This window comes from Mus caroli, unplaced genomic scaffold, assembly GCF_978045245.1.
Source record: "Mus caroli unplaced genomic scaffold, Mus_caroli_1 scaffold_14, whole genome shotgun sequence".
In the NCBI taxonomy this organism is placed as follows: domain Eukaryota; kingdom Metazoa; phylum Chordata; class Mammalia; order Rodentia; family Muridae; genus Mus; species Mus caroli.
In genome coordinates this window covers 38,360,018-38,372,322 of record NW_028227269.1, presented here as the reverse complement: position 1 = coordinate 38,372,322, position 12,305 = coordinate 38,360,018, and the positions used below count along the sequence as shown (strand labels likewise).

General features: G+C 39.6%; 1 protein-coding gene across 1 annotated transcript in view; it reads left to right on the top strand.

The window, feature by feature from the left end:
• Scin (scinderin) overlaps positions 1-12,305 on the top strand; it is an 85,651-nt gene that overhangs the window by 17,394 nt on the left and 55,952 nt on the right. The window contains exon 4 of the mRNA XM_021178708.3: positions 11,524-11,673. Within this exon, the coding sequence (XP_021034367.1) occupies positions 11,524-11,673 (150 nt within the window). The remainder of the gene's footprint in view (positions 1-11,523; positions 11,674-12,305) is intronic.

Genomic DNA, 12,305 nt, shown 5'->3' with positions numbered 1-12,305 from the left:
CAGGAGCCATGCTGATAACTTTTCCCATGGTGCCCCTTACAGTTAATCACTCTCCAGGTCTATACTAGTACTGCCATCCTTATATCACCATTGCTACTGTGTGTGTACAAGACACTGTGTGACACGCCCCCTCCAGACGCCTTCCAGAATACTTCCAGATGGCCTAGAATATTTTCCTCTTCGGTGACACCTTTCTCCAGCAAACACCCACCAGATTCATGTTCACAGCCCAGATGTGGCCTTCTTCACCGGTGGCTCTCCGACATCCTTCTTTTCTGCTTCCCTGTCCCACCTGTAGTGTCAGGTCTTTGTTTATCCCTCTCTTGTCACCACACAGAACTTGCCTCTCAAGGCAGTTCTCACAGTTCCTCTCCACTCACTCACCGGATGCACTGGATGGATTTGTTCTTAGCATAAAACCCGGGACTTACAGCCATTCAGCAGATACTGCTACAAATGTGAGCTTGTTCACTTCTGACTACAACTCAGTCTGACTTCTCTTCTCATGGGAGGATCTAAAATCTAAGTAACACACACCCACACACGATATTGTGGCCTTGGGTAGGGGTGAGGTTGGGCATGGTAGTATGAGACTAACCAACCTTAACTTACATAGAAGCTTCACTGTAGCAGTGTGGTTCTATTTATTGTTTTGGTTTCTCTCTCTCTCTCTCTCTCTCTCTCTCTCTCTCTCTCTCTCTCTCTCTCTCTCTCTCTCTCTCTCTCTCTCTCTCTTTCCATGTGTATATATGTTTGTCTGTCTCTATTGTTCAGTCATGGGCTATTTCTGTAGTTTAAGTTGACCTGGAATTTATCTGTGTAGCTCAGGTTTACCTCAAGCTTTCACCCCAAATGCTGGGGGTAAATTACTATGTGATTTTATACTATTTTTTTAGAAAAAAAATCTTGAGACATGATCTTTTTGTAACTCACACTGGACTCAAACTCATGAAGCCAAGGTTGACCTTGAATTTCCGATCCTCTTTCCTTCACCTTCCAATGCTGGAATTATGGTTGGGTACCCCTGTGCTCAGCTCTGTGGTTTGGCTTCTTTTCTTATAACTTTTGCTATGTAGTGGGTTCATCTAGGTCACCTGATACCCTGTTCTCACCTCAGCTGTAAGACTTTCCCTGCCTCTTTCAGCTACTGCTTCACTCATCACAGGATTGCTGCTTAGTTTGTTCTATGCCATGATAGAGGGCTGGGCCACTCTGCCCACATTCCACTGGTGGCCTGATTGTCTGGGACTATGTCCCATGGTCATTTCTGCTCTGATAATCAGGCTCAAAGATGAATGGCTATGTGACTGATGGATTTAGTCATCTTTGTGTACCTTTAACAAAAGTACCTCAGGTAGTTAACTTGAGAGAAGTAAAGGTCTGTTTTGGCTTGTGGTTTCAGTTCCTGGTTGCTTGACCCCATTGCTTTGGGTCCTCTTCGAGAGTACCACAGTGAGAATGTCTTGGGGAGGGATAACTTACCTCTTACATCTGAAAAGCAGAGTAGAAGAAGAGGGGCTGTGATCTCAATGGGCTTTAAGGGCATGCCTCTCACCTCTAGACTCCTAGGTAGTGCCCATCTCTTAAAGGCCCTGGTACTTCCCAATTACATCCTGGGCTGTGGTGCTTATCTAAACCATACTGATGCCAAGTGCACTGAGGGCAAGTGTCCTGGGTCACTGCTTCCTGTCCAGTTTCTTCTTCTTTTACTTCCATTATGCCACATTATATTCTTGAAATATATATGTCATATTATACTCCTGCTGAAGAATTACAAACCGTGGTTCCTAGTACATTCTAGCACTTAAGGGAAAGACCATGCTTCTTGGTATACAAACCATCTTTCCAACCATCATTCTCTTCTCTGAAGAAGGACTCCTTCAGTCGAGGCTGTGGTTTGGTGGGAGAGGACTTGCCTCTTACACATGATGCCCTACATTCAACCTGTTGACAAAAAAGAAGTTTTTTTTTCTGGAAAAATCAAATTATTTAAAAATTAAAAGTGAGTTTTTAGAATTTTATCTTTGCTCTACATAAAAAAAAATCTTAGTTTAAAAATAAAATAGACAGGACAAACAAGTGTTCTTTGTTCTGAATAGATTTGTCCTTTCTCCACTGTACTGCCTAAGGCTAAGTTTCATAAGAGGAGAGCCTTGTGGGAAGAAGAAAAGATAAGAAGAAACATTAAGTCATTCTAAATCCTTACACAATGCTCTGCAGTGAAAGCAGGGGCCAATGATATTGCATATGCATGTAGTGAGCGGAGGAAGGGCGAAGAGCAGGTAACTTTTGACCTCTAGCTATGAGGTGTGCAGTGTAACAGAATGGAAGGAGAGCACGCTGGACAAGGTACAGTCTCACTAGAGTTGATGGACGGGTAAGGGCCCTAAGAAAGACTGATGGTGGCAGAATTTCTAACTTAAGTCTTACTTGTGCCTTTCTGTTTATTTTGGAAATTTGTTTTTTAAATGCTGAACTTATCACTAGACCCCAAAGGATTTTGAATTTAAAGCTTGGGGTGACACTTTGGCGTGGACCATGTTTTAAGCTCCTTCTCCCTGGGTTGTTTCTTCTAAGGTACTGTGCATGTTGACAACCACTTCAGGATAGGGGCTGTCTAACAGTGTTGGACAGTTCAGGGTTGTAGGCAGGAAGACTGTGCAAGTCATTTGAATGGCTGAGTCACCACGTATATGGATACTGGAAAAGGCTTTTGATAAAGCATGACTGTAAACCTTCTTTGATTTGCCAAACACTTTGTTAGTATAGATAATCACTTCACCTACTCTCTCTGATATGGGGACAAGAAACCTCCTGAAGCTGTTCACCTGGTATCAGTGGGTGGCATCACTATCAGCAGGCAAGCCAGAATTGTCCAGGTTCTTTCTTCTTTCTTCTTTCTTTGAGCCTCTACTGCAGTGGTTCTCAACCTTCCCAATGCTGTGGCCCTTTAATACAGTTCCTCATGTTGTGGTGACTCCCGGCCATAAAATTATTTTTGTTGCTACTTCATAGCAGTAATTTTGCTACTTATATGAATTGCAATTTTAATACATCTGTTTGTCTATGATCTTATGTGACCCCTGCAAAAGAGTCGTCCAACTCTCCCCCCTAGTGGTCGTGACCCACAGGTTAGAAACCACTGCTCTTGGGCACTGCCCAGTGGCACTGTCCATAAGTCCTGCAGGTTTAATCCTCTAAATATCCTCAAGTCTTCTTTGTTCCTGCTGGTTCCTGCTGCTCTGCCCAAGTTAAGATGTTGTTGCTTCTGGTCATCCACTGTTCAGTAGTCTGGCATTGTCAGTTACTCATCTTCCATCCTTCATTAAAAGAAGTGTGGGCTGGTGAGAGGGAGCAGCCTTTAAAGGCATGTATGTGCCACTGAGCCTGGCAACCAGAGCCTGTAGTTCTGCCAACTTTGCCGTGTCATGAGTCAACACGACGTGAGCTGCTTCGTGCCCCTTTCAATTAACTTCCAAAGGCATCATTGAGCACTGGTTTATTATTGCTTTTATTTCCAGTCCCCAAGTGATGTTTGCCTGCCCTTTGATGTCCTACGTATTAACTCTGACCACATAGTTGAAACTGCTGCTTGTGTAGATAAGTAACAGGCATTCCTTCCTCAAATCCACCTGTTTTTAAAATCGTCATTTGCTTATTTCTATTTCTGGCTACTCATGGATCAGTCTAATTGCTAAGAGCAGGCTGTCTTTCTGTCCTTATTTCTTCCTTTTCTAATTATTTAGAGTAATTCTGTTTTCTGTTCACAGTTTGGATGGTAAATGTTTGTGAACTTCTACTGAAGGATATGTGTCTCAGTTAGGGTTTTTATTTCTGTGAAGAGACACCATGACCACAGCGTCTCTTATGAAGGAAAACATTTAATTGGGGCTGGCTTACAGTTCAGACGTTCAGTCAAGTATCAGCGTGGCAGCAAGCATCACACAGGTGCTGGAGAGGTAGTTGAGAGTTCTACATCTAGATCGGCAGGCAGCAGGAGGAGATTGAGTCAGAATGGCATGGCCTGAGCTTCTGAGACCTCAAGGCCCTCCCCCAGTGACATCCTTCATCTAATGAGGCCATACCTCCTAATAATGCCACTCCTTATAGGGCCTTTGAGGGCCGTTTTCTTCCAAACTACCACAATATGCATGGGAAATTATATATATCAACAGCCAAAGAGGTAAGCAAACTTCATCCCAAACTGTGTGGATGTGTCCTGATTTACAGTTTTTTTTTTTTTTTTATATTCTGTGCCCAAAGAAATACCACATGTAGTATTTGCTAAATGCCTTAGTAGCTTAGAAGGTGAAAGAGTTGCCTCTGAAACCATGTTTACTTTATAATTTTCAGTGCCTCATATACCCAGACTGATGGAAGTTTTTCAGTTAAATTATCTGGTAGTATTTTAAACAAAGTAATAAAGATTATAGCAGAACTTTTTCTATAATGGCACTTTTTCTAAACTATCATGTCCATCCAGACTTCTCTTGTTTTTTATTATAGTTCTACACAGAATTGCTTTTTAAAGAAAATCTAGAAAACAGACCAAGTTGAGTTATAGGAGAGTTTATTAAAGCATGGTGCCAATTGAATACAAAGTGTCCAGTGTGGAAAGGCTAAGCAGTCTTACCATCTACCTCTGAATAGAATGAGTGTTGGGCAGTGTAGTTTATTAATAGCACCGTCTACTCTGTTTTCACAAAGCAGAGCTCTGTTAAAATGAAAACACCATAGACACAGCGTCATGTAGTGAAGTATAAACTGTGTAAATGGAAGGGATTGCTATAATTCTGTTTATGCTGCTAAAGCAAGCTTTTATACATTACTGCCAGAAGTCAGTCAGCTATTTGCACATCATATTAATTAGATTAAACAGACTAAACTTTAATTAAAGTGACTCTTCAAACTCTTGTGAATTTTTACTTTTGACTTTTTACCACTGAAAACCAAATCTAGTAATTGTCTATAAATATGATGAAAATAATACATAATAAGCAAAACATGAGTCATACACTTACATGCCAAAATAAGACTTATTTTTTAAAACCGTAGTTGTTTAGTCATCTTGAAGTTCAAAGGAAAATTTCACTTAAAACTTTTACTGTTTTAAACATGAGTAATTCTTACCTATTTTTATTCTATTGGAACTAAATAGAAACTAGTCTCTCCCTTTAAGCAATAGTGAGTAATATTTTATACAACCGATAACTGATTTTATTTGTAAATTGATATACACATTAGAAGCTTCATCCAAAAATATAGTTAAGATTTTGGATGCATATACAGGGGAATGCCAGGTCTAGGAAGTGGGAGTGGGTGGGTTGGAGAGCAGGGCAGGGGGAGGAGGGTATAGGGGGACTTTGGGAATAACATTTAAAATGTAAATGAAAATATGTCATAAAAATGTATAAAAAAGATTTTGGAATCTGTAGACCATTATAAAATTTTATTATAAATAACGTTTATGAAATTATCATTATCTATCAGACAATCTACATACATTTTACTAAGTTTCCATAAGGCTCTAGAGATGGTAATACAATTCTGATTTTATATAACTCTCTGAAATAGACGAGAGGTCATTTATACAAAGGAGATATATAATGACACACACACAACACACACATACACATAAATATACATACATATATATGTGTATATATATATGTATTCTTTTCATCATATGTTATTGATAGACAAGTGATGTATTTTCTTACTAGACTTGGTTTTCAATGGTAAAAAGTCAAATGTCAGAAGAGTTTGAAGAGTCATATTAATTAAAGCTTAGCCTATTTAATATAATTAATTTGATATGCAATATAAACATAAGTTAGATGATTATATAACTGGAGAAAATCCGTTATGAGAGTTACTAATTAATCTGAGGAACCTAGAGAGCTAATTCTGGTCTACGTTCTCTACTTACTGCAATATAAAGTATCAACACTCAAGTTTACTCTCTTGCATCTACTGTGAAGGGAATAATTTGCAAACTGTCATTATCTGGGGTAGGGAAAGGACTCTGTGCTAAGACTCTGTGCTGTTCTTGCCGGAAGGGTGACCTGGGCTCCATGTCAGAACTGTGTGCCCAAGGTGACTGGCAGTGGTTTTGATGCTAGTGAGTGCTGGAATCTCCCAGAGAACTTCAATATGCAGTTTCTCAGGAAGTCTCTCAGGTTAGGGCTTTTTGTGAAAGCAGTCCTGTGGCAGGCCAAACAATTAAACATGCTTCTCTCATATCAGGATTTCTGTGTTTTTGTACTACAGAATGGTTTGAACATGAAGTGTGATAGCAACAGAAACTTCCGTCTGTGTATATATCTCTGTATTTTTTTAAAATGCCCTTTCTGCTCCATTGATCTTAAGACTCAGTGACTAACAGTCATTGGAAACCATGTGTTTTCATGCATTGTAATTGCTGACCTTGGAGTGGAATTCAAATGGTTCTACATGTGTGCCTCAAATTCCAATGTGCAGATTCAGAAATGGGGCTAGAAGGGAAATAATAGGAATATTCTTGGTTAGAAACAGGAAAGAGATGTGCCTTGATGATCCCGAGGAATGAAATCATACTACAGAATAAAATGGAATCCAAGACAGCTCTTAGTATTTCTTACCAAAGTTTGAGTTTACCAATAGATATACTTTGTTCTTAAAGAGGATTATGGATTAAGTCAGGTGGGACCATGAGAAAGAGGAAGGTTTGAAGAACAATTGCAAGCCTCTGTTGTTCAAAGCTTGCCCCAGTACCCCCAAGAAAGCTTGTTCCATTTTTGTGCATTATCCTTTGAGTGACAAAATGACTCTGGGATGAAGATATATTATGAATGAAGCACACAGTGAGTGTGCTTTCATTTTGATTTTAATACATATTATATGTAATATACGATACACAACATATTAGATATTATATGATTGAATACATTCAAAACCTGCAAATACATTGCCCTACCAAACAGTGGCTGCCCTGGCCCTTCTCGCTCACACATCCTCTCCCTCATATTTAGCTGCCATGCTATCTATTCTCCACAGCTCACCAGGTGAGATTCATGGAAGTTGTAAAACAACCCTGGTGCAAATGTTAGAGCAGGTGTCTCTCTATGTAGACTCTCCTAGTGGCTTTGTCATATTTAACTCCCTTTCTCCAGAATTCCCCTCTCAGAGAGTTCTATATAAATGAATGGGGCAGTAAATGGATTCTCTCTAACTAGTCATGCCTCTACACTTAAAGCTATGCCTCCTTAAATACCTTTCTTCATAGCCAAAGAATGTTTTTGGCTCTACTTAACTGAGTTGCTCTGTGGCTTGGTTTTATTCTTCATAGTTTGCCTGAATGGTTTCCACACCATATTAGAACACATACCTCTGTTTTCATCTCTGAGCATCCTGTACACCAGTTGCATAGCCATCCTTCTATTTGATGCTTTTTCTTTCCTATTGTAGCTCATGCTCTGACCTTTCTGTAGTAGAGAACCATGGGGCCTCTTGATATTAGGAGCATTCTTAGTGATTTGGTCTGCTGCTAGACTACCCACACAGGAAGTTTCTGTAGGTTTCCACCACCCAGATAGTGTGTGATAATTCAGACCCCTGTGTTTGGCTGGGTGCCTGGGAAAAAACTAAGTTCTTTCATTTGTTAAACCACATTCTTTTTGATAAAATATCTTCTTCTTAGAGAGCATGGACTTATGGGAGGACTTGGAGGGAGGAAAGGGCAGGAGAAACTTGAAGCAATTATATTACAATCACAAAATATAATTTTCAAATGTCTTTATTTTATGATTGCAGCTGTATATATTATGATTGCTGTTACCAAAGTTCAATCTGTAATGTTTCAACCCAGATGACACATAATATAATCTCTGTGTTATTACAAATGACTTTTCCTGTTTCTCTGTTAAGAGTAATTTTAGTAGTTCAGCATCCATTTCTTTCTATGCATCTTAATTTAAACAGCTTTTCCTATAATTAAGTATTTAATAGCTTTGTTATGCCTCACTAAGATCACATAGTAATTACAATTCATGTGTATGTAGGTTTTTCCTCTTTTTGTGAATAATTATTAAAATGAATCACTACCGAGTCAAAGGTCATTAACTTCTTTTATGGTTCTTGATAAAACTGTTGGGTGATTTTAGGTATCTTAATTTCTTAAATTTAATTATTTAATAATACAAATATATATGTATATATGTGCATATATATTAAGGTTCCATGTTGTATGCATCTTTTTGACTATTTAACTGTGTTGTTCTATATAAATTGTATTGGCTAATTTTAAAAATAAACAGATAAATAAATTATTTTATGAGAATGTTAATACTTTAACAGATTTTGACCATGCTTCTGAAATAAGGTACTCATAATTTTTTTTTTAATTAATTTTTTTATTAGGTATTTTCCTCGTTTACATTTTCAATGCTATCCCAAAAGTCCCCCATACCCACCCCCCCAACCCCCTACCCACCCACTTCCCCTTTTTGGCCCTGGGGTTCCCCTGTACTGGGGCATATAAAGTTTGCAAGTCCAATGGGCCTCTCTTTGCAGTGATGGCCGACTAGGCCATCTTTTGATACATATGCAGCTAGAGACAAGAGCTCCGGGGTACTGGTTAGTTCATATTGTTGTTCCACCTATAGGGTTGCAGTTCCCTTTAGCTCCTGGGGTAATTTCTCTAGCTCCTCCATTGGGGGCCGTGTGATCCATCCAATAGCTGACTGTGATCATCCACTTCTGTGTTTGCTAGGCCCCGGCATAGTCTCACAAGAGACAGCTATATCTGGGTCCTTTCATCAAAATCTTGCTAGTGTATGCAATGGTGTCAGCGTTTGGAAGCTTATTATGGGATGGATCCCTGCATATGGCAATCACTAGATGGTCCATCCTTTCGTCACAGCTCCAAATTTTGTCTCTGTAACTCCTTCCATGGGTGTTTTGTTCCCATTTCTAAGAAGGGGCAAAGTGTCCACACTTTGGTCTTCGTTCTTCTTGAATTTCATGCGTTTAGCAAATTTTATCTTTTATCTTGGGTATCCTACGTTTCTGGGCTAATATCCACTTATCAGTGAGTACATATTGTGTGAGTTCCTTTGTGATTTAGGTAATCTATGTACATTTACTTTTAAGAACTATAGTTAATAGATACACACAAGAGTGATGATATATAATTTTCATTTTAATGCTTTCTTTATAATGCTATCAAGTCAGTAAGATGTAGATAAGTATATAAAAATTTACATACCTTAATAGTATCTGATTTTAATTTTCTTTTTAAACTATATAATCTTTATGTTTATTCTTTGAGAGTTCCATACATAACCCAAGGCACTTTGATCATTCTCATTTTCCTCCCCGAACTGCTCCTGGACCACTCCCATGGTCCCCTCCCAACTTCACTGAATCTAATTAGTGCTGCCCTTATACACATGGGTGTGGAGCCACCCAGTGGGCACACCCCTAAAGAAAACTGATTTCTCTGCTCACAGCTACCAACTGTCAGTGATTCCTTAGTGAGGTGTGGGGCTGTGCAGCCCTTCTGAGTCCATGCTGGAGTTTTGACTGTGTTATCTTGTGCAGACCTTGTGTAAATAAGCACAGCTGCTGTGAGTTCATTAGTTTAGTCTTCCCACGTGTCCAGGGGACAGTTTCACCCCAGCTCTCCCTGACGCCCAACTCTCCCTGACCTCTGGCTCTCAAGTTCTTTCCACCCCCTTCTTCCTTGATGTTCTCTGAGCTGTGGCAAAGGGTGTGTGATATTGGTGTTTGATTCATGGTTGAGCATTCTGAAGACACTTTGTACTCTGAGTTTCTACTATCATCCTCTGTTTATTTTTATTATATATATTTTATATTATTTTGTTTCCTTTTCCAATTTTTTATTAGATATTTTCTTCATTTACATTTCAAATGCTATCCCGAAAGTCCCCTATTCCCACCCACCCACTCCCACTTCTTTGCCCTGGTGTTCCCCTGTACTGGGGCATATAAAGTTTTCAAGACCAAGGGGCCTCTCTTCCCAATGATGGCCGACTAGACCATCTTCTGCGACATATGCAGCTAGAGACAAGAGCTCTGGGGTACTGGTAGTTCATATTGTTGTTCCACCTATAGGGTTGCAGACCCGTTCAGCTCCTTGGGAACTTTCTCTAGCTCCTCCATTGGGGGCCCTGTGTTCCATCCAATAGCTGACTGTGAGCATCCACTTCTGTGTTTGCCAGGCACCAGCATAGTCTCACAAGAGACAGCTATATGAGGGTCCTTTCAGCAAAATCTTGCTAGTGTATGCAATGGTGTCTGGGTTTGGTGGCTGATTATGGGATGGATCTCTGGATGGTCCATCCTTTCATCTCAGCTCCAAACTTTGTCTCTGTTACTCCTTCCATGGGTGTTTTGTTCCCTATTCTAAGAAGGGGCAACGTGTCCACACTTTGGTCTTCAGTCTTCTTGAGTTACATGTGTTTTGCAAATTGTATCTTGGGTAATCTAAGTTTCTGGGCTAATATCCACTTATCAGTGAGTGCATATCGTGTGAGTTCCTTTGTGATTGGGTTACCTCACTCAGGATGCCCTCCAGATCTATCGATTTGCCTAGGAATTTCATAAATTCATCGTTTTTAATAGCTGAGTAGTACTCCATTGTGTAAATGTGCCACATTTTCTGTATCCATTCTTTGTTGAGGGACATTTGGGTTATTTCCAGCTTCTGACTATTATAAATAAGGCTGCTATGAACATAGTGGAGCATGTGTCCTTTTTACCAGTTGGAACATCTTCTGGATATATTCTCAGGAGAGGTATTGCTGGATCCTCTGGTAGTATTATGTCCAATTTTCTGAGGAACCGCCAAACTGACTTCCAGAGTGGTTGTACAAGCCTGCAATTCCACCAACAATGGAGGAGTGTTCCTCTTTCTCCACATCCTCGCCAGCATCTGCTGTCACCTGAATTTTTTATCTTAGCCATTCTGACTGGTGTGAGGTGGAATCTCAGGGTTGTTTTGATTTGCATTTCCCTGATGATTAAGGATGTTGAACATTTTTTCAGGTGCTTCTTAGCCATTCAGTATTCCTCAGTTGAGAATTCTTTGTTTAGCTCTGTGCCCCATTTTTAATGGGGTTATTTAATTTTCTGGAGTTCACCTTCTTCAGTTCTTTATATATATTGGATATTAGCTCCCTATCTGATTTAGGATTGGTAAAATTCCTTTCCCAGTCCGTTGGTGGTCTTTTTGTCTTATTGACAGTGTCTTATGCCTTACAGAAACTTTCCAATTTTATGAGGTCCCATTTGTCCATTCTCGATCTTACAACACAAGCCATTGCTGTTCTATTCAGGAATTTCCCCCTGTGCCCATATCTTTGAGGCTTTTTCTCCACTATAAGTTTCAGTGTATATTTTATATTATTATTAAGCCTCTGTATATTTATGAAACAATGTTTATTAATCACCAGAAGGTTCATATTAAGGCTGAAAGTCCTCTGAGTGTATTTCAGGTTAAGTGATCTGCCTGCTTTCTTTTAGGAAATTTACCAGTGGTGTGGTTCCTCCTGCAACAAATATGAACGTCTGAAAGCAAGCCAGGTGGCCATTGGCATCCGGGACAATGAGAGGAAGGGAAGATCTCAACTCATTGTGGTGGAAGAAGGAAGTGAACCATCAGAGCTCATGAAGGTATTGGCATTTGTCTGTTAAAGTCTGAGTCATACACAAGTGTGTGTGTGTGTGTGTGTATATGTGTGTATGAGAGATAGAGGCACTAAGACACACACACACACTAAGTTAGAGAGACACACAGAGAGAAAGACAGAGACAGACAGAGAGACTGAGAAGAGAGACAGAGAGAGACTAAGTTAGAGAGAAAGAGACAGACAGGCGAGAGAGAGAGAAAAAGAAAGAGAGAGGGGGTGGGTGGGCTAGGAGAAGGGGGTGGGATCAAACATATAATCAAATGAGCTTGGGCTATAATTTGTTTTTTAAAAGCACCGATGTTATACAAGTCATGGTGCCATGGGAATTCAGTCTCTCCTCCTTTCTCTCAAGGTTCTGTTGATCATATGTATCTTTCTTTTTCCTTTTATCAATATTGGTGCCCTGAGTGTGTCAGGCAAGTAAGTTGTCAGACACTGAGCAGCTCGTCATTATATATTTTGACATTTCCAATAGTTTAATCATCTAGATTTAATTCCTTTTTTAGTTGTACTGATTTTCTTTAATATAAAATGTTATAACTACTTCATTAAAGAATGAAAAATCTGGGTCTGGACAAATAGCTCCCCAGTTAAGAGCATTGGCTGCTCTTCTAG